The sequence below is a fragment of the Anguilla anguilla genome, chromosome 6 (genome assembly GCF_013347855.1).
Source record: "Anguilla anguilla isolate fAngAng1 chromosome 6, fAngAng1.pri, whole genome shotgun sequence".
NCBI classification, from domain to species: domain Eukaryota; kingdom Metazoa; phylum Chordata; class Actinopteri; order Anguilliformes; family Anguillidae; genus Anguilla; species Anguilla anguilla.
The window spans coordinates 57,290,938-57,313,293 of record NC_049206.1 but is presented as its reverse complement, the minus strand read 5'-3'; the positions used below and the strand labels follow the sequence as shown (position 1 = coordinate 57,313,293).

Genomic DNA, 22,356 nt, shown 5'->3' with positions numbered 1-22,356 from the left:
GCTTTTCTATTTCTCATGTGTTGAGGGGCGGGCGGAGCTGCAGTTGGTACCGTGCGCAGTTTTGGGCGTGGCTCGCCCCGAGGAGAAGAGAGAGAGAGGGTTCGGGGCGGGTCCTCTCGCTGTGAGCTGACGGGACGTTCGGACATGGACCAGGGTAACGCGGCTCCCCTTTCCCGACAGGAGGCGACACCGAGCAGGGAGGAGGTGGAGGAGGAGGAGGAGGTGCAGGAGGAGGAAGAGGAGGTGGTGGTGGCGATGGAGGTGAAGACGCCGTCCCTCCTGCCCTCCGACTACCTGCTGGACATCAACAAGGTCCTGCTGGCGATGGCCGACAACGAGCTCCTCCTGAACTCCACGGAGCTGAGCAGGGGCCTGTACGAGGACTTCTCCAGCCAGGAGGACGCGCTCAAGGTGAGGGGGGGGGGGGGGGGGGGGGGAGTGTGTGTGTGTGTGTGTGTGTAGAGAGAGGGAGAGAGAGAGAGGAGGGGGAGGGTGGGGAGGAGAGAGACAGAGAGAGAGATGGACGGGCAGCGAGAGAGAGGGAGGGGGAAAGAGGTTGGGAGAGAGGGGGGGGGAGGGTGAGAGTGTGTGTTTGTGTGTGTGTGTGTGTATGAGTGAGTAACAGGCGGAGAGAGAGTGTTTGAGGGAAAGAGACAGAGAGAGAAAAGGAGAGAGAAAGCGATAGGGAGTGGGGAGAGTGAGAGTGTGAGGGACAGAGAGAAGGTGAGACAGAGGAACAGAGAGAAATGTGACTGTGTGAGAGAGGGGTGGGGAGGGAAGGAAAGGGGGGAGGCTGAGGGAGGTAAAGAGAAGGGGAGAATGTGAGAGGGAGAGAGAGTCTGTGTGAAAGCTTGTTTGAGTGTGTTCGTTTCCCCACACTGCCACTAGGTGGAGCAAAGGTTATGTCATTATCCCTGTTTTGCCTGTCTGTATTTTAAACAGTCTGGGTGGCTGACTGTCTGTAAGGACAGCTGGGAGTATTATAGATTTATCTAAATTGACCTCGTGTAAAAGGGGTGCCAATGGAACCAAAAATAATTGGATTTTTTAAGGCAGCTACCTTTGTACAGACTCCGCTGTCTTGTCTCCCCAATGCCTCATTATAAACTTGTTTTAATTTCATTTTCGGATAAATCTTCTCTGATGAAATGGTGGCTTTCTGCTTGCTATTGTTAATTAAGGATAATTGAAAGCTCTGAGGCGTGTTGCTAACCCCGATTCCACCTTTGAATTTTAAGTTTTTTTTATTTGTTCTCCTTTGTGAGAGCGAAGGTTTGTGTGCTAATTGGCGATAACTGCATTAGCCTATAATCCAGTACAAAATACGCAGTGATTTCAGCGTGTAAAACTTTTCCAGCTTTATTAAAAGATTATAAAAAGTGCTTATTAAACAGTGTTTGAACTTTGCATAAAAATGGTGGCGTGAAGTTATGCTAAGCATTCGTATTGGGAGTTTGAGATAGTGTTCAACTTTGCAGTTCTGAGCAAATTTCGATTCAGGGGAACGCTTGCTGTGTGAGAAACACGTGTAGTTATGTTTCGAAATCATGATCATCAAGGGTTCTTGACACATTCAAGAGGCAGGCGAGGGGCCAGCAGTTTCGGGCGGGCATCTCTTTCCTCCTAAGTCCATCATTGGTCAGCCTTGACCTTTAACCCCCATTTGGATTGGTCAAGATTAGGCGGTGGAGAGAGATTTTTGCTCCTACTGTAAGGTGAAGTCAGCCTATCTGCACGTTACAGGTTTCTGTGAACCGTATGAGTTTCTGCACATTCTGCGGATTGCAATATTTGTTACATATCCTACTGTACATGGTTTCCATAAATTGGCGTATGCTTTTTATAGTTATAAATTCAAATCGGGGTGGTTTTAATTCCAATTAATCTGCTAAATGAAGCAAGCGCAAAGCTTGGACAGACTGTAATCCGTCTATGGACAGTCTGCAATAGAACGATACAATATTCTGTGAGGATTTTTATGGAGTGCTATGAAGCCAGAATTTTTCAATTGAAAAATGAAACCAGGTGTGTCCAGGGAGGGGGGGGGAGTGTTTCTCCAGGTCAAAGCTTTGAAGAAAATTTAAATTTTAATTGAAAAAAGGTATAATATGGCTCAGTAACATTTCATCTGCTTCTTTTGAAGATTCTGTCGGATGCCAGTGGCAGTCCATTAGCCTGTTCGTCTTTAACACACCCATTAACACACCCTTTAACACATGTGTGGACACGCACACATATATACACACGCACACACACACACACACACACGGACATGACTTCCCTGTCCCTCTGACTGTTCACTCTCCGGCTCCCAGCAATGATGGGGTAAATTGACCTGATCCTTAGCATGGCATGATGGGCTATCGCTTTCCCTATCCCATGGAAGATGTGCAGTCAGAAGGGAGCGGGATTTGTCGTTGCACTGGCCCCAGGGTTGAAGTCGACAGGCCCCATTAGTCAAGAGGAGGAGGGCGAGGGGTTTGACTCCTTTCCCCTGTTTTCGTGACTCCCATCTGTCAGCAGCTGTGTTCTGACCTGCTTGGGGGGGTGGTGGGTGTTCACTGACGCGTCGGCCATTTTGTGACCCCGTGTCTGCGTTCCTCTCAGAACATCAAGGACAGCCTGGAGAGGCTGGAGGACCAGGTGGCGGCGATCCACGAGAGACAGCCGGACGCCATCCAGGAGGCGTCCCGCTCCGAGGTGGCCCAGATCGGGGACGCGCTGACCCAGCTCAACGCCGAGTGGGACCGGGTCAACAGGATGTACAACGACCGGAAAGGGTGAGTTACTGCACCCACCCACCCAATCTACCCGGGACGCGGTCTGTGGCATCGTATTAGTTCGGCAGGGAAACAGACTCAGCAGTTGATTTAAAAACGGCTCAACAGGATGTACAACGAACGGAAAGGGTGAGTTACTGACGGGACCTGCCCCCCCCCCCCCCCCCCCCCACCCCATCTACGCGGGACATGGTCTGTGGTCTCGTATTATTGGCGGGAAAACAGACCGACAGTTTAATGAAAAACGGCCAGTTCCGGTTATATTCGCTTGTCACCGCTCCACCATCTAAAATCATTTCTAACATACACTCTATCTCTAACAGGGAGAAAGAAAAACAAAATGGGGTTTTTAATATCTTCTGATTTTTTTATTTATTTATTTATTTTTTATATTCTCTGTGTTTGTGTTTTTCTTCCCCCTGTTCAGAATTCCGTTCCGGCTTTGTCTCTCTCTCCGATTCGGTAATATTTATGCGAGTCGGGGGAGCCCGTTTCTTTCTAGCGCGCTCCTGTATTGAGCTCAGCGATCGCATTTGCTGTTTTTTTTTTTTTTGTCAGAGCAGCGGGCCCCACCTGAAAGGGCCAGGTCCTCTTTAAGAGATTTAATAGGCTATTGTTGTTTCACATGGGGCTTAGCATATTCCTGTAGCGCTGGAGTTGGCATTTATCCGCAGGTCAGTTGAGACTTTTTTTTTTTGCCGCTGACCTTTTTCGGGTATTTGAGGGGGGCGGAGGGGCAGAGGGGGCTACGGGGGGATGGTGGGGGCGGTGGGGGAGGGGCAGTGTGTATCTTTGTGAGTGGCGCTGACCTATAACTGGACGGGGCGCGGGATTACTTTGCAATTCTAACTGACTCCGTCTCGGAGATGAGTCTAAATAATCCCCCGGCGCGGCTTTTCTGAAACGGCGGGGGCGCGTCAGGGGGTCACCGATGACAACGGCTCCTTCTGAATTAAAGAGCGAACGAACGCTCAGGATGAGGGGGAACTAAAGCCTGCCGAAAATCGGGGTTTGAATTCCGCAGCTCAGACGGGGATTAACGGGACTTTGTCTCTGTACCGTTTCTGATTTGAAATAAGCGCGTGTTCTCGGACGCGTCGTCCTTCATCATTTTCATTTCTCGTGCTGTATTTAAATTAGAAAAAAAAAATGGTTGGAATATATAGTTTTCCTATTCGTTGTTATGTTATACATTATATGGAGGCAGAGTTTTCATCTGCTTGCCACCTTGCCCTGACTCCATTCGTTGCTCCATTGTTTTTGGAGTGTTCATGCTAGGCATTACATTACATTACATTAGAGGCATTCAGCAGACGCTCTTATCCAGAGCGACTTACACAACTTTTTACAAAGCATTTTACATTGTATCCATTTATACAGCTGGATATATACTGAAGCAATGCAGGTTAAGTACCTTGCTCAAGGGTACAACGGCAGTGTCCTTACCCGGGAATCGAACCTGCGACCTTTCGGTTACAAGCCCAGTTCCTTACACACAGTGCTACACTCCGCCGGCACAATCGGAAGACACCCAGTGTTCCTTAGCATAGAAGCCTTATCAGGATGAACTTCATTCTATTCCTGGAAGATGAAATTCACATAGTTTTATACGGTGCTGAGGCTGGATAAGCCGGTTAGGTGGCTGAGGTGAGCATGTATATTTTGAAAAGCAATTAAAGTTCCAGCGTGGGCTCTGGTGCATGTAGTTTATTCTTTGCTTTGTTTATGTACTTTTTCACCATGCTGGGAAATTTGAGGTAAAGTGAAAAATAGGAAATTGGAGAGTGTTTTAATTACACTTTAATTGCTAAAATTTGCCTGCTTGATCAAACTTAAACTTGTGAGGGCGTTGTGAATTACATGTTTCTTTTTTAAATTTAATTTTAGTTTTTTTTTTTTATGTTCTGTGTTTTGCCGTTTTGAACACTGTGGGCGGGCAATGACCTTACACTCCCTCTCTCTCTTGTACAACATCGAAAAATCACTCCTGGGGAGGGAAAAAAAAAACAAAAAAAAAAAACTCGAGATTCAGTCTCAGCAGTTTCTGGGGCTGTAAATTTGACTGCTAACAAAAGGCCAGATCAGCACACACAGGATTCATAAAGAGGCCCGATGCCCACGTTTCCCCAGCGCGAGAGAGAGAGAGAGTGTGCGAGACCGAAGGGAAGCCTGCCTGCATCGGTGCAAATCACGCGCGCGGATCGAACCGTGTCCCGAGCTTGCTGGGTGTAAAAAATCTCGATGGCCTTTTTTCCGGGGGAGAATATTAACGGCTATCCGCGTGCTCTTTTGCAGTCGTGCATTTTTCCGCTCATAATGGATGGAATTAAGGCTTGTATTTATTTATGCTGGGATTACCTTTACTCTTGGGCCAGATTAACCCTTAAAAGCCTGTGTACTGCATGTATATGCATGCAGACAGAGGCGTTATGCATTGTGAGAGTGCATTGACCTTTTACTTTTTCTCCGGTTTGCCAAACCCTTTGAACTTTTTTCGGAGCCAAAACTGGCCTGTTCCCTGGAGGCTGTGCTTTCGAGATCAGTGAGAGGAACTTTGCGTACATAATCGTTATACTCCCCCTTAAGACTTTTTCAGTTCAGATATGTGTCCACTGTTATGATGCAACTGAATGGCACGGAATGGCTCCTGTAGTCTCTCCGGTTTCCGCTTCCCCTACCGCAGTCGGTAGGGAGCTGAGGAAACTCACCTACATGGTGAGCAGGGCTCAGCACATCTGTCTCTAACGTAACTTTGGCCCCTGGACACACAAACCAGAACCTTGTTTTGCCTGCATGTGTACTCACTGCTACAACCGGGAAAGTAGTATTTTTATTTGTTTGACTTCACATTCAATAGCTAAAGGCTAATCTTACCATATTGCTAGCTAGCTACATTAATTATGTTAGTTATTTATTTGTTTCTACCCAAGATGGCTACCAACATTGTACTTACAATAGTTCTGTTAATGGATGTATCAGTACAATCTCACACAACTGTTAATTAACTTCAGTGGAAAAGAAATGATCTGAAATGCATCTGTGTGTTGACGTGGGATGTGCTTTACATGGTTTATTAGTTTTGGCTCCTCCGTGAAAAATGACGAGATACAGGAGAGGTTTAGCATTCAGAGAGATGAAACGGCTGCAATTTGTGCTCAATGCCCCACTGAGAAAACCGCATTATTACCTTCATAAATCTGCAAACTTCAGAATGCCCCCAGGAATCTTGTTCCGTTTGTTTGGTTAGTTTTCATACAAAGTGTAATGCACTTTTTGATCGTGCTTGTACACTTGGGGTTCATATTTCTCGTTGTTATGAAACCATGTCTTAATTTAGGGCTTTTTTTTTTATCATGTTATTGAAAAAAAGTTTTTGGACATCAATTTTAAGATTGTAATTTAAAAAATTGTTTTTTTTTTTAGCCTAATGCAATGGTCTCTCTCCCTCTCTCTCTCCTTAAAAATGGTGAGCCAAAGAGGCCATAGCATTCGGCCTGTTCGCTCTCCGGTCGGTTGTTCTTAGCGGTGGACCGCGTAACCATGCCGACGGTCCCCGTGCCCCCCCCCCCCACAGGTGCTTCGACAAGGCGGTGGAGGAGTGGCGCCACTTCCACTGCGACCTGAACGACCTGGGCCAGTGGGTGAGCGAGGCCGAGCAGGTGTTGGCTGATGGGAAGGGGCCCGACGGCGCCGTTGACCCGGAGACGGCGAAGGCGCACCAGGAGGTGAGCGCGGGGGAACGTCGTCCCGACGGACACGCCTGATTGATCGATCGATCGATTGATTGATTGATTGATTGAATGAAATGTTTCTTTGTCCTCTTGGATTTGTCTTGGACAGTTGTAACAGCTGCTTGTACACAACAACACAACGCTGTTATACAGTCATAAAAACAACATAAAAAGCAATGTTCACGTGGGTGGGCTCAGTGTGGGCCAGCTCAGTTTGGGGAAGGGTACAGCGAAAGACATGGATGAAGTCTTGAGTTGACGCAGCATGTGTGTTTAAAGGGAGTGCTTCACCTTAGAGAACAAACCACCCCTTGAAATTCAAAAGTTCTACCATGTCATCATCTGATGAATGTTTAATAATCACTATCTTTTATAATTTTTATAATTTTTGAAAATGCACTGTCTGCAATGTGAGAAAATGCAGGTTGCCATTTTAGCGTTTAGAAAAAATTAAAATGGCTCCAGTTTCTGCTCAGAACTCCACTGAGAACACCACACGATTGCCTTCATAAATCGTCCGACTGCATAATTTCATAAGGAATCTTGTTTTGTTGGTTCTATTAGTGTTTATATAGTGTTTAAAGTACAGTGCTTGTATCGTGTTTCTACACTTGGGGTTCATATATCTCGTTGTTATGAAACCATGCCCTGTTGGGGCTTTTTAATATATTCTAAAAGTGTTCAGACATTAATTTGCAGACTTTAATTTAATGCATCACTATAATGTTACTATTAAAGTAATTAAACGCAAACAAACCTGTCTTTATTGTTGATAATGCTAACAACTGTAACAACAGAACATTGCCGTTCTGTCAGGGAATTAAATGAGTACTTTATTTAGCTGTGATTTCTCGATCGTTAACACTGAAGCGGGAAGTTTGCTCAGTTTGGATGGAGACAGTGGAGGCGGTGAGAGGAACTGATAGCTTGTTGTGAGTCGGTGAGTGACATCATCTGTGGGGGGCGTGGCTAATTGTCTCTGCAGGAGCTGGAGGAGGGCCTTATCAGCCACCAGCCAATCCTGTCCAGCCTCAACCAGACGGGCGAGCGCATCATTGGCCAGCTCTCCGCCCCCGACAGCAGCCTGCTGGAGGAGAAGCTGGAGGGCCTCAACCACCGCTGGAGGAGCGTGCACCGCGAAGTCCGCGAACGCCAGCGCAGGTAACCACGGCGACGCCGCGCCCGTGCCCGCGTCCCGCCCAGACCCGGATGCTGGTACCCTTAAGATTAAGGTTTCCCTTTATTGACCATTTTTGGGGGATGCTCGCACCCCCTGCTAGCCCCTGCCACGCTAGCACCTCCCAGCGTGTGTGCGGGAGAAGCCCCAGAAGGCTCTGGGTTTGTCTCTGTCAGTTTGCAGTTTGGCCACAGGGATTACCTGTCTCTGGGGGGGAAGGGGGTTAGGATTGGGGGGGGGGGGTGTCAGATTGCGGTGGTCGTGAAATCGCAACCACACCTCCTTACAGACCCCCCCCTCCCCCGCCTCCCTAATCAGCACTCCTCAACATCTCTGCCCCGTACAGGACGGACGTGCCGCCTTTCGTTCCCGTAGAGTTCTTAATTAGCGAGACGTTAATTAGGGGCCGTTCGTCCGGGCACCCCCTTAATCTCCCGCCCCCGACGGGCGTTCCACGTACGAGAACGGGGGGGGTGGGGGGGGGTAGGGGGGGGGGGGGGGGGGGGGGGTAGGCGGGGCGCATCGGATAAAGGTGTTTTTTTAACGGCTTCGTTTAGTTAATTAGCGACCCCGTGCAATTACCGAACCGATTAAGATAAACGAGCTTTTCCCCGTGATGTCAGCGCAGGGGGCTTACCGCAATTAACCGACCAGCTAATTAAGCTTTGTTGTGATGGCGGGGCAAAAATTCCACGGGACGGAAATTAGCCGAATGTCAAACCCGGAGTCCTTTTCCCCCCGTGTTGGTAATGAAAACAAACGCATCGCTCCGACAAATATACTCCTTATCACGCCGGATGTATCCCAAATTAGCTGTCAAGAGTTATTAGGCAAGGCTTGGTGTTAAACAACAACAAAAAAAACTCAGTGAAACATCATGTGTTTTAATTGGGCAGAACAACAACAAAACAACAACAACAACAGCAAAAAAAAAAAAATGAATTCACAGAGTGGTGCACAGCAACACCAGTGTCTGGAATACAAATATGAAGACACAGGCAGGCCAAATGTAAACACAGAAATCTGTTCCCGACAGGCACACAGCCTGAGGAGTATGTTTCCACATCTTTTATCTTTTTTCTCTCTCCGTTTTTAAACGATTCTAGGCCCTCCAAGTACATCTGACTGCACGGATGAGTGAGGGTCGGGGTTTTGATGTTGATGGGTGGGGTTTGAGATCCACGAAGCATGCGATTGGTTAAAAGCAGTTCTGCATTCTGGAATTCTGCATTGGACCTGGGGGTGGGGTTTGGCATCAGGCCCCGCCCCCCTCTGCATCCTGCAGCCAGAGGGCTGTCAGGCCCCGCCCCCCCCCCCCCCCCCGCATGCTGTCAGGCCCCCGGGGGGATTGTTTATCTGCAGCGGTGGCTGTGTGTTAAGGTCTCCTGGCCTTGGGGGCTTGGGGCTGTGGCTGTCTGTTTGGCGTTGTGTTCTGATGCTACCCCCCCCCCCCGCTGCTCGTTCCCAGGTTGGCGGGAGGAGACCCGGCGTTGGCGGAGTTGGCGAGGCGCTCGGACGAGCTGGCGCTGTGGCTGGAGCAGGCGGAGTGCGCCGCGCGCTCCCTGTCTGTCGTCGGCATGGCGACGGACAAGAACCTCAAAGAGCTCAAGGCAAGTGAGAGAGCCGCCATTTTACACATGGAGAGCCGCCATTTTACACAGGAGAGCCGCCATCTCCTCACGTATGACCGTAGAGCAGGGCTGCTCGACCCTGCTCCTGGAGATCTACTGTCCTGTAGGGTTTCACTCCAACCCTAACAAAGCACTCCTCACTCAACAGCTAGAGCAGGGCCGCCCAACCCTGCTCCTGGAGATATACTGTCCTGTAGGGTTTCAGGCCAACCCTAACAAAGCACTCCTCACTCAACAGCTAGAGCAGGGCTGCTCAACCCTGCTCCTGGAGATATACTGTCCTGTAGGTTTTTATTTCGACCCTAATCTGGCACACCTGATCTGACTAATTAGTAGCTCAGCGTGATCTGCTGTGCTTTGTTAGGGTTGGTGTGTAAACCTACAGGACAGTAAATCTCCAGGAACAGGGTTGGTTACCACTTCCTTAGAGAACAAACCACCCCTAGTCTGCCATTAAGTTGTATGTCATCATTTGAGAAATATTTATGAATCGCTATCTTTTATTATCTTCATTATTTTCGAAAGTGCACTGTCTTCAGGAAAAAGGTTAAATCTCCAGGAAAAGGGTTGTGCAGTTCTGCCGTAGACTAACCAGGTGTCAGGTGAAACATTCCAATTTGGAGCCTCTTCTGATGCGTGTAGTTTCAGCGCGCTTTCGGAACTCTCCGGAAACTCCCATTACTTACCTGCCGAGAAGTATAAGAAGGGCTGCGGACTGCGTGGTTAGAACCAGACTGATGTGTGTGACACAGCCTTTCTTCATCACTCTCCTTTACCGGTCCCATCCATTCCCCTGCTCCTCTCCTCCTCCCCCCCCCCCCCCCCCCCTTCCCGTTCCCTGATTTATCCCCCCATCCCTCGGCCTTATCTGATGACGGCACACCTGTCTGGGACTGATAACGCTCCCCTTCGCCCTGCCGCGTCTGACTCACCGATTCGGCGAGCCTCCTCGGTCGCGCTCCTCGTTAGCGCCCGAGATTTCGTTTTTAATAAGACGGGGCGTGTACGCTGCTCTTAACGAGGGCTGCTTCTACGTTTGCCGGTGTGCTTTTCACTGGCGGGTTCTGGGCTCCGCCCTGTACTGGTCGTGTGCAAACTGGATGCGTGTCCCCCAGTAGGAATCAGCCTCCACGCTGAGAGCGCCAATCAGACGCGGTGTTTTTGTACCGCATGGACAGGAAGGATCGTTTGTTGTTTATGATCCTCTCAGCACACATACATATTCGCGCACGCATGCATGCGTGTGTATGTTTGTATGCGCGTGTATGTATGTGTGTTGAGAGAATATGAAACACACACATGCAAACGCTCATGCTCATGTGTGTGAATGCTTTGCGCAGGATTTAGCTCATTCTGCTCTCCCTCTCCTCTCTCCCTCTCCTCTCTCCCTCTCCCTCTTCCCCCTCTCCGCCCCTCTCTCTCTCTCTCTCTCTCTCTCTCTAGGCCCTGGCGGAGGAAATGGATGCTCAGAACGAACGCTTAATCTGGCTGAACAAGAACGGGCCGCACATCCTGGCCAGCAAGTCCGTCAGCCTGCAGGAGAGGGACCAGCACATGACCCGGCTCCGAGCCATCAACATGAACTGGAGCAACGTGAGGAGCGCTCACATTCAAATTCAAATGGAGCTCTGTATCAGTCAGCATCACCAGCCCCAGTGCTCAAATTCAAATTCAAATTCAAATGGAGCTCCGTATCAGTCAGCATCACCAGCCCCAGTGCTCACATTCAAATTCACATTCAAAATGAAACTCTTTATCAGTCAATAACCCCAGCCCTACTGCTCAAATTCAAATTCAAATTCAAAATGAAACTCTTTATCAGTCAGTAGCCCCTGCTCCGGTGCTCAAATTCAAATTCAAATCAAGTGAGCATGACAGTAAGCGAACAGTCCTGCAGAAGTGATTTGTTTACTAAGCAGACATATATTCAAATTAATTTGCAATTTAATTATATATTAATGTTTATGTATCTACTGTCTTTCAGGAGGATGCATAGGATTGTGATTTTTTTTGTAATTATGGGATATATTTGCCATGCAGTTTTTCACAGGGTAAGAGGAGGTTAGCCTGCGTCTTCCTGCACTGTGCTCATGTGTTCTCCCCCACTCCCCCTCCCCCCGTCAGGTGACCAGGGACCTGCTGGACAAAGTGGGCGAGGTGGAGGCCTGTCTGCAGGGACAGGGTCAGTTCCAGGACAGGATGAACCGGCTGACGGACTGGGTGGTCCTCACCCACCAGTCCCTGTGCATGAGGACCCCCGGGAGCCTGTCCCCGTCCGAGCACCAGGTACCTCCAATCCCAAACCCCCCAAATCCACCAAACAATGTGTTCACCCCAACACCATGCCCCTCTGAATGTTAATGTAGGTGGAGGTCATCACTGACAGGCTGCATTTGATTCTCAGCATTCCATTTAACCCTATAAGGAGTGATGTCACAAATGTGTGATCAGAATGTTCTTAACCGAACATTCTAATGCTGATGTCAGAATCACTGCTGCCTGGCAGTTGAAAGCAGTGGAGTTCTAGAACACTAAAAAACATTTTTTTTTAAAACCCTACTCTTAAAAGGGTTAAAACGCCTTTGCCCAGGGGAAGGGAGACGGACGGCTACCGGATGGTTCTGTCCTTTATTTCGGCCGCGTGTGTTAGTCCTGTCTTTTCCTTGCGCAGGTGCTGGAGATGTCTTTGAGGGAACGCAAACGGGACCTGGAGGAGCTGCTCTCCAGGTCCATCGAGCTGCAGAGACAGCAGCTGCTGCTCCCACAGGAGAAGGTGAGCCTCCCATTCCAGTGCGCTGACTGACGGGGGTAGGAGGGGTATGATCGGGGGGGGGGGGGGGGGGGGGTATTTAAGAAAAGCCAAGATGGCTCACAGTGTTCAACACGGTAAAAGAAGGCGCTGATGTCGTTTCCGCGTAAAAACCTTGGTTAAAAAAGAAGTGGTCTCTGGAGAAGTTTTCTTTTTTGAAATAGTAATTTCACAGTTGACGGATGCGAATAAAATTAACGTGCAGCCACCTGTATAATTTGTTTGCGGTGTTCCCCTCCTGAGGGCCTCACCTGTGCAGGCTGAAAGTCTGGAGCGAAATGCGGCTGAAATGTCCTGTTTACTGACGCGGCAGACGTGGAGCGAGCGAACCGTGTTTCTGTTTATTCTGCTCAGACTGCATCAGCTCCCGCAGAGAACCAGTCACAGATTCTGTGGACTGTGCTTTTCCCTGCTCGGGCGCTAGTTTGCTAATTGTTTTTAGAGAACTGAGCGTGAAAGGATTTCCGCTTTCGCTGTTTGCATAGCGGCCTCCTGTGCTTCTGTGCTGATTGGCTGTGTGTGAGCGAGACCCGCTATAGGTTGGTTCCCGGCCATGGCGGTCGGTCGGTAAAGCGCGGGTGGCCCTGTCGCCCCTTCCCAGCATGCATTGCGGGTGAGGTTAGGGTGGCTCGTGTAAACCCCCCATGTTAAACCCCGTGCCCCCCCCCCCCTCTCGTCCCGTCTCCACCCGCAGATCAAGGTGGAGCAGCTGGCGGCTGACTGGAAGGCGCTGGATGTGGCGGTAAAGGAGGTGGCACAGCACCCAGTGTCCAGCTGGACCCACCAGGTTGCCCAGCAACCACTCTCCGGTACCGCCAACCCCCCTCCCCACTTCCCCTCCCCTCCCTTCCCCTCCTCCTTTCAACTCCTCCGCCAACACTCTGCAATATCCGGGCGGGCCAGAAATACAAATGAATGCGAATCACACGCGTGCGGAAATGATTACTGTCAGATGTGCATTAAGGGGCTTTTTCAGCCACAGGTACGAGGAGAGAGAGAGAGAGAGAGAGAGAGAGAGAGAGAGAGAGAGAGAGGCTGAAATGCTCGGCTGAGTGCGGTTCACATTTAATGAAGTAGTGGCCGCCACTGAAAGGCTCTATTTCAGCTGACTGTGCAGCCCAGTGTGTGTGAACACAGGACAGTCCAATCTAGTGAATACCTGAAGCGTTCAGTACTGTGAATTTAACCCTCCCTATTCGCCCCCCCCTCGCCCCCCCCCCCCCAGTTTCGGCGGTGCCCTCGGCGGTCCAGATGGCGAGCCTGATGAGCGGGGCGGACCTCCGGCACCACGCCCCCGGCAGCCCCGACCTGGTGGCCCCCACCGACCTGAACGAGACTGCCACCGAGCTCGGCGATTGGCTGCTGCTCATCGACCAGATGCTCAAGTCCAACATCGTCACCGTGGGCGACGTGGACGAGATCTGCACCACCATTGGCCGCCTGAAGGTAACGGCTTCCTCTTCTGGGGGAGGGGGCCTGTGTCTATGTACGTGGAATCGCAGGACAGATGAGGTCCTTTTTGACCGCTCTTGGTTATAAAGCCGCTGGTGTTGGTTGCACAGTTCTGTCCCCCGCTCCCCCTCGCCTTCCCAAAGAGGGCGTTTCACAAACGCCGGTGTTTTGGGCAGGTGACCAAGAGCGACCTGGAGCAGAGGCACACCCAGCTGGAGGCCATCTTCACCCTGGCCCAGAACATCAAGAACAAGACGTCCAACCTGGACGTGCGCACGTCCATCACCGAGAAACGTAAGCCCTCCCGCGTCAGCTCCGTCACGCTAACGGAAGCTCTGTCATGCTAACGGCAGCTAGCCACGCTAATGACAGCTCTGTAATGCTAACGGCAGCTAGCCACGCTAACAGCTGCTCTGTCATGCTAACGGCAGCTAGCCATGCTAACGGCAGCTAGCCATGCTAACGGCAGCTCTGTCATGCTAACGGCAGCTAGCCACGGTAACGGCAGCTCCGTCACTCTAACTGCAGCGAGCTGCGCTAGCCTGGCAGTCAGCTTTGGGTAGTTATGTGGCAACTACTCTGTTATAAGCACATTTATTACCAAGTACATAGATCTCATTTCAACTTTGGAGGGAACAAACAGGAAACTTTCTTTCGGACACCACCGAATACACTGTGATAATTTTGTGGGGGCCCCGGGGGGGGGGGGGGGCATGTTTTGCCAAAAAGTCCCCTTTGCCCCCCCCCCCCGGATCTAAGTCCATTATTATAGACACTCAGACACTCTCCTGAAGGTGGTACCTGGAGCAGTTTGAGAGAACAGACGAATCGCCCTCAAGTGTTCATTTTTGTCAGAAATGTCACGACGGGTGCACTGCCATTTTGAAAAGCCCTCTCCTCTGCGAAGCACTGCCATTACCCAGGTCAGGTGAAGCAAGAGTGCTGTAGCCAGGTCATCCGAATGTCCTTCCTTTAAAAAAAAAAAAAAACATGTGTTTCTTTACTTTGGCAACTCTTTCTGACGCTTAAAACGTGTCATTTGTCTGGAGTGGTCTGTGAAAGGCACTGCAGTCCGCGCCTCGGGGTGGAAGCTGCTTGCAGCGCGGGTCACTGTGTCCTGTCTGGCTGTCAGCAAATGGACAAGAGCATGAACCGCGTCTCAGTCATTGTGTTCTCTCTCTCTCTCCCCCTCTCTTTCTCTCCCTCTCTCTCTCTTCCTCTCTCCCTCTCTTTCTCTCCCTCTCTCTCTCTTCCTCTCTCACTCTTTCCTTCCCTCCCTCTCTCTCTCTTTCCCTGCCCTCCTCTCTCTCCCTTCCTTTCTCCCTCCCTCTCTTTCTCTCTCTCTCTCACTCCCTTCCTCCCTCCCTCTCTCTCGCTCTCTCCCCTTTCTCTCTCCCTCCCTCCCTCCCTCTCTCCCTCTCTCTCTCTCTCTCTGTCTCTCTCTCTCCAGTGGAGAAGGTGCGGTGCCAGTGGGATAACACCCAGCACGGCGTGGAGGCCCGGCTGATTCAGCTCGATCACATGATCACCCACAGCAACCAATGGGAGGAGCAGAGGAGGGAGGTGAACGCTCTGATTGGTCAGAACGAGGCGCGGCTGCACAACCTGCAGATGCTGAGCAAGGACCCCCTGACCAAGCAGCTGAGCGACAGCAAGGTGGGCAGGTTCAGTCTATCCTCAATGCGCTTCACCCTTTGTCAGCGAGAAAGGAAATAAAGGGACTGTCACTTCTTTTTATTGGAAAAGTTCTGAGCTTGGCTACTTCTAAAAGGAGAAACACTTAAATTTGTCAGTAAAATGAAAGCAGTTGTGGTTGACTTGAACATTCTCTGGCAAGACATTTTGTCATTGACATTTTTGACATTGGCATTTTGTTGTACAGGGAAACTAACAGTGATTTTTACGGTAATTATCATAAAAGAAATTAGATTTTGATGACCGTGTGGAACAGCCTGTGTGAAGCACAGCAGCCATTCAGAGACCGGCAAACAAGAGATGTGGCCAGAAAAATGTGTCCCCTAGTCCAAATTACAGAGGGAAAATGGCCTAATGGTCTCATCTGCCTTTCACACTTTACTGCAAAACACCAGTATTTCTGAAGTTCAAATGAACGTGATCAGATGTCATTTTCGACTTCAAATGTACAAATGTTTGTCCACCTGAGAGTTCCCTAAAGCTACAGTTGACTCCTGGGTCCTCGTGTCACCACCCCGATATTTAAATAAAATGGCGGTTTTCTGTGCCAGTGTATGTGTTTGACCTGGCTCCATCACACATAGTCCATTACACGATCCCATCTGGCTATCAGGGCTCACAGAATTCGCATTTCAGCTGCCCTGTGATTGGCTTTTGTTGATGATGAGTCGTAAAGTGAGCCATTGCGAGCGGATATGATCACGTTCGATGTTTCCCACCTCGGGGGCTCGATCGCAAAATGCTTGTGGTGTCCGAGCAGAAGATGGTGCGATTCCGTCGGTGAACAGTAGAGGGCGCCTGAGTCTCACCGTCGTCTCTGGACTGCGTCCCATCTCATTAGTGTTTCGGGGCTGAAAATCCGCTGTGACTTTGGAGCTCAGACTCCATAGGATTAAAGCATTTCATATGCCAGAACCATTAATAATTGGAAACACATAAATCAGATCGTATTAAACTAAAAAAATGATATATATATATATATTTGTACCACAAAATGTAATTGACATTTTCCATTTGTATGAGTAATTTTTGAGGACGTTGACATTTACAATGTATCGATGTACAAAGTAGGAGAAAAAAAAAAAAAAGTCCTAAGAATTCACTAAACATAATAAGTAATGGTAAAAAGGATTTTAAAAGGTTCTTAACAATACTGTAAACTTCAAACCACACTCTCCATGGGTTTACACTGATGTTAATGCAGTATTCTGGCAGGCTTTTCTACAGTACATATCTACATAATATTCAGAGCTTGGCAATAAGGTAACCGTTTCATTGGGATCCTGGAAAGCCGTTTATAACAGTCTTCTTGGCAGCAGTCGCCGTCTGTAATAAAATGCGTATTCTTCATATATTCAGTCATATTGAAGTCTTCCCCCCACGCATAAGCAATCCGGAGTCTCACACAGAGTCTGGGTTTCTATCAGATATAAAAGCTTTGAATAGGAAAGGTTTCCCAGATTGACTTACAGCAGGGCACTCGTACCGCGTCACGCATAAAGACAAGCAGCTTTTTTCATTTATCGTAAATCCAAAAGCAGTGCTCCAGTGTGCTTTGCCAGATGTAAATATATTTGTCCTAGTTTGAGTCACGGTCAAAAAACTTTTTTTTTTTCTTTTTTTAAAAGCATGTAAATTATTAAGTTTTGTGCTGCAGCGATGGCAGAAATCTGGACGCCGGAGTAGTGAGACTCAAATTCACGGCGCAGAAATTCGATGAGACGCGCGGGTCTTGCCGTGATGTTTATGGAGTTTTGGGGGGGAGGTTCGTGCCTGGGATGAATCTGGCCGTTGCTTAGCGCCCGGGGGCTTTCAGTTGAGCAGGTTATCTGAATGCATTATGGGTAGAATAAGCTCTGAGGGAACACAGAGTCATTAACACTGACCTTGTGTGCCTGCGTTTCGCCTGGAGCAGTCTCTGCCCCATTGGACAGGTGAAGGTCAGCTGACTACCCCAGGCTCACAGGACACAGTCACCCCCTTCTCTCTCTCTCTCTCTCTCTCCTCTCACTCTCCTCTCTCTCTTTCTTTCACACTCCCACACACATACACACACTGTCACACAAACACACGTGCACACATGCTCACACACACTCATGCACATGGACATACGTGCTCATGCACATGCACACACACACACACACACATGCACACACTCACACACACACACAAACATCACTCAGGGTTTATGGGTGCAGCAGACAGCTGGCACCCGAGCGTAAACAGGGAAAATCTGGCGAATGAAGCGAAATGGGGGATATTGAACATAACCTTGAGCGTTTAAAGTTCGCTCACACTCGCATTTATATTCACTCAGAAGACTGGCCGCCCGACCAAGGCCACGTCTGAACAATTAAAACCGAAACCTGCCTGCTTATTAAATCAGATTACACTGTGAAAAGACTCATAAAAACACTCTAAAAGCAGGAGGAATGGAGGGGGAGGATGGGGGGTGTTTTCCTGATGTTTCTGAATGTACGAAGGCCAGTGCTGGTGATGGCTGAGGGGTAATGGCTGAGCCATTTCTCTGCCTCGGTAAGGTTGTTTTTGGAAATGTCTCGGGGCGGGGGGCGGGGGGCTGGGCACAGGGAGCGGCTGAGGTGATGTAATTAAAATGTGTTTATGTTCCCCTCCCCCCGCCCCGCAGGTGTTCCTGCAGGACCTGAGCAAGGCCCAGGCCACCGTGGGCTCCTTTAACCAGCTGTCCGCGCAGCTCGTGCAGGAGTACGCCGACGACGACACCAGGAGGCTAACAGAGGTCACGGAGACTCACAACATGGCCTGGAACACCATTAACAACAGGTACACACACACACACACATACAGACACAGTATACACACACACACAACATGGCCTGGAACACCATTAACAACAGGTACACAAACACACACACACACACACACACTATACACACTCACACACACACACACACACACACACAACATGGCCTGGAACACCATTAACAACAGGTACACACACACACTATACACACACACACACACACACTATACACACTCTACATACGCACTCACACACACACACACACACACACGCACACTATACACACACACACACACAACATGGCCTGGAACACCATTAACAACAGGTACACACACACTATACACACTCTACAGACACACTCACACACACACACACACGCATTCACACACACACACTCACACACACACATATGCTACAGACTCACACACACACACACAGCATGGCCTGGAACACCATTAACAACAGGTACACACACACTATACACACACACACACACACAACATGGCCTGGAACACCATTAACAACAGGTACACACACACACACACAGTATACACACACACACAACATGGCCTGGGACACCATTAACAACAGGTACACACGCACACTATACACACTCTACAGACACACTCACACACACACATACACACATATGCTACAGACTCACACACACACACACACACAGCATGGCTTGGAACACCATTAACAACAGGTACACACGCACACTATACACACTCTACAGACACACTCACACACACACACACACACAGCATGGCCTGGAACACCATTAACAACAGGTACACACGCACACTATACACACTCTACAGACACACTCACACACACACACAGCATGGCCTGGAACACCATTAACAACAGGTACACACTACACACACACACACACAGTATACACACACACACGACATGGCCTGGAACACCATTAACAACAGGTATACACACACACACACACACACACACACACGCATTCACACACACACACTCCCATGCAGTGTGGGTTTGGGGTGCATTGAAGTTTGTTTGTGTTTGGGGCACAGTGTAGATGGGGTGAAGTCAGGGCCCGGTGAAGTTTTGGTTGTGATTGGAGCGCAGTGACGTTGGGGTACAGTGATGTCACAGACCGCTCTCTCTCTCGCTCTCTCCCAGGGCCAGCGACCGGCACGCCTGCCTGGACGGTGAGCTGAAGAGCCTGCAGGCCTCCCTCCGGGAGCTGGAGGGCTTCCTCAAGTGGCTGCAGGAGGCGGAGACCACCGTCAACGTGCTGGCCGACGCCTCCCACAGGGAGGAGCTCTCCCAGGACTCCGCCCACATCAAGGAGCTGAGGGGTCAGCTGGAGGTGAGCGCCGTGGCGACGACCAATGGGAATGTCCGGAGTTTGCTGGGACCACTGGGCCTCTGGCAGTGGGCGTGCCGTTTCATGGTGTGTGTGTGTGTGTGTGAGTGTGTGTGAGTGACCTTATCAAAGGTCAGAATTGAGATGTGAGATTGCTGCTTCCTCCAAGTTGCTGTGTGTCCGTCAGATGCACCTGATATAGCCTGGTGGAGTTTATCGCTGCTGCGTTCGGACCGAAGGAGTTCGCTGGACAACTTGATAAACCGCGGCAATGAAGCGAGAGCCGAGCGTGTCATTGTCATTCCGCTCCGCAGTAATCGAATCTTTAAAAAAATATACGCGGCGAAACCCGCATTTGTCAAAACCGGTGTTGCAGAAATGCTGATTTGGGACCGGTTGTGTGGCAGGAGAAATGGTCTCCATTTCACCATGAGGCCTGGGGGTGTGGGGGTGTGTGTGTGTGTGTGTTGGGGGGTGTGGGAGGCGACCTGGCATCGGCCCTGTCCCGTGTTCCCGTGTTCCCGTGTTCACGTGTTCACGTGTCGCGGTGTCAGTCGGGTCGGGATCCGAGCCGATGAAGTTCTGGGTTCTCGTCCCGCTCGTTCCTGTCCTGATATTCGCGGTCCCCTCTTCCGCCCGGGCGATCAGGCGCTTAATTGCGGCTAATCGCTGCCTTAATTGAACTCGTTTAGCCAGCGTTCGCGGCTGTAAGTACATTAGCCACTGAAGGATAGCTGCAGAAGCTGGACCATGGCGCTCCAGGACATGGCTAAGCCCCTGATCTAAAGACACAATTTTACATAAATCACTTACTTATGCATACGTATATACACACACATATACGTACATACATATATACTCACATACGCACATACAGGCATATATACATACACAAATACATACACACATGTATACGTACACTCATTCGTACACATGTACCCACATACGTACTTACATACATATATGCATACGTACACACATACACGCAGTGCTGGAGTTTATGCTGGCCTATTCTGCGGAGTGGGCGTTAAATGTTTAAATGCGCTGGTTTATTTAAGAGACAGCGGTTTTTGCAGAGATGGGTTATGGAGATGCATTCCATTTTCTGCTTGTATAGTTTCATCACTATCTCCGCGCGCGCGCGTGTGTGTGTGTGTGTGTGTGAGCCCAGAACACGGGGTGCGGGACGGTGCAGGGTGGGGCGGGGCTCATCTCTCTGGCAGAGCGACATCATCTCCTGATCGACCCGGCTAACGCAGGCCCTGCTGTCAACCCCGCCATAATCCCATTTTCATCCGGAGAAAAAAAACTCACAAAACACCGCTTTGGCTGGCTTGGCTGGGGATTCTTAGGCTGTGAGGGGTGAGCAGGGCTGCGGGGTTGTTGCTGATGAGCCTGGTGAGCTCCAGCATGGCTGTGTTTGGGAAATGCTAATGGTTACTGAGCTGGGAGAAAGCTATGGGCTGTGGTGTGGTGGTGACCACGTTCTGTCTTTTATTGTGTGTGTGTGTGTGTGTGTGCACACGTGCGCATGTCCATGTGTATCTGCATGTATGTTTGTGTGTGTGCGTGCACGCGTGTGCATGTCCATGTGTACCTGCGCGTGTGTGTGTGTGCGTGCACGCGTGTGCATGTCCATGTGTACCTGCGTGTATGTGTGTGTATGTGTGTGTGCGTGCACACGTGTGCATGTCCATGTGTACCTGTGTGTGTGTGTGTGTGTGTGTGTGTGTGTGTAGATGGGTATCTGAGTGTTTGTGCACACCATCTTTGATGACCTTACTGGCAGTGTATTTGTGTTGAGAATGCCCGATGGTTTTACTTTCACCAGTAGCCACTTTACAGAATCCGGAAAACCCTGTACAAATATAGAGAGATGATTTATCATCCACACTTAACCTTAAAGGGAAAATGACATGCCTCATCTCCGAGCGATTTCATTTATGCGTACATGAGCTCTGTGTTTTTATATATGGAGTCTATATGTATCGGATACTCCTATTTCAGAGCAGGGTGCTGAGCTCTGATTGGCTGAATGCTCTGTGATGTAATCCAGGTTGGAGTTAGAATGCCAGGCCGGTAACTGAGACTTCACCGTCAGTGGAGACTGTGGCTGTGAAACGCACCAATTTATTTTTGTGTGGTCATCGCTTCTTGGAGGTGACATTGGTGCGGGGGGAGACGGGGAAGAGGGCGGGGGGGATTCAGGTTTTCCTGTCGCGAGATTGGTCGCGATTTACACATTTTTCTTTCACGGAGCGAAAGTTGCGTTGCGCGCGAGCAAGAAGCGGTTCCCCCATCAATCAGCGTCAAACCGCGAACACCGCCACCCGCGCGGCGGCGGCAGTGCGGCTCACAGGTGTTCCAAATCCGCGGCTGCTTCCCGCGGAGGAAGATTAAAATTCGGGGACCGTGGCGAATCGCGGCGGCGACGCGGGGATCTCACCGACCCTCCTTTAACCTCGCGGTTTCGCGGGGTGTTGTTTCCGCGTCCCAGGCGTTGTTTTAATTGCGGGCTGGGCGTGCGTTCGTTCGTTCGTTCGCGCGCATTTGCATACATTTCCATTAAGCCGTCGTAGCAAGACGCTCTTTCCCGAGCGATTTACATAAGCGCGTACATGGAGGTTCAGACAACAAACAGATGCTAGGCCATCAGGCTCGCAATCTATAGTCACAACTCGGTACACACACCTGCTCCATAACTTCAGGTGTCGTAGTAACACTACTGTGAGGATGTACTGCTCTAAGTAGAAAATGTGTTTGCAGTATAGCCTTAATTTCAATGTTTAATAAGATTTTCTGATTTAGCGTAGTGGGAAATGTATTTCAGTGTTTCATAATTTTCAGTTATTTATACGTGTTGTAAGTGATTAATGTATGGAAGTTTATACTAGAATTTCCTTAATAGAATTCTGAATGCAGTTTCTGTAATTTTATTTTTTAATATTATTGAC

General features: G+C 49.7%; 1 protein-coding gene across 1 annotated transcript in view; it reads left to right on the top strand.

The window, feature by feature from the left end:
* The window catches only part of utrn (utrophin), a 197,365-nt gene that overhangs the window by 56,403 nt on the left and 118,606 nt on the right, over nucleotides 1-22,356 (top strand). The window contains 14 exon segments of the mRNA XM_035420281.1: nucleotides 181-411; nucleotides 2,608-2,780; nucleotides 6,355-6,505; nucleotides 7,497-7,672; nucleotides 9,157-9,298; nucleotides 10,763-10,912; nucleotides 11,444-11,605; nucleotides 11,991-12,092; nucleotides 12,823-12,937; nucleotides 13,354-13,574; nucleotides 13,757-13,874; nucleotides 15,031-15,236; nucleotides 17,923-18,077; nucleotides 19,216-19,405. Of these exon segments, the coding sequence (XP_035276172.1) occupies nucleotides 181-411; nucleotides 2,608-2,780; nucleotides 6,355-6,505; nucleotides 7,497-7,672; nucleotides 9,157-9,298; nucleotides 10,763-10,912; nucleotides 11,444-11,605; nucleotides 11,991-12,092; nucleotides 12,823-12,937; nucleotides 13,354-13,574; nucleotides 13,757-13,874; nucleotides 15,031-15,236; nucleotides 17,923-18,077; nucleotides 19,216-19,405 (2,292 nt within the window).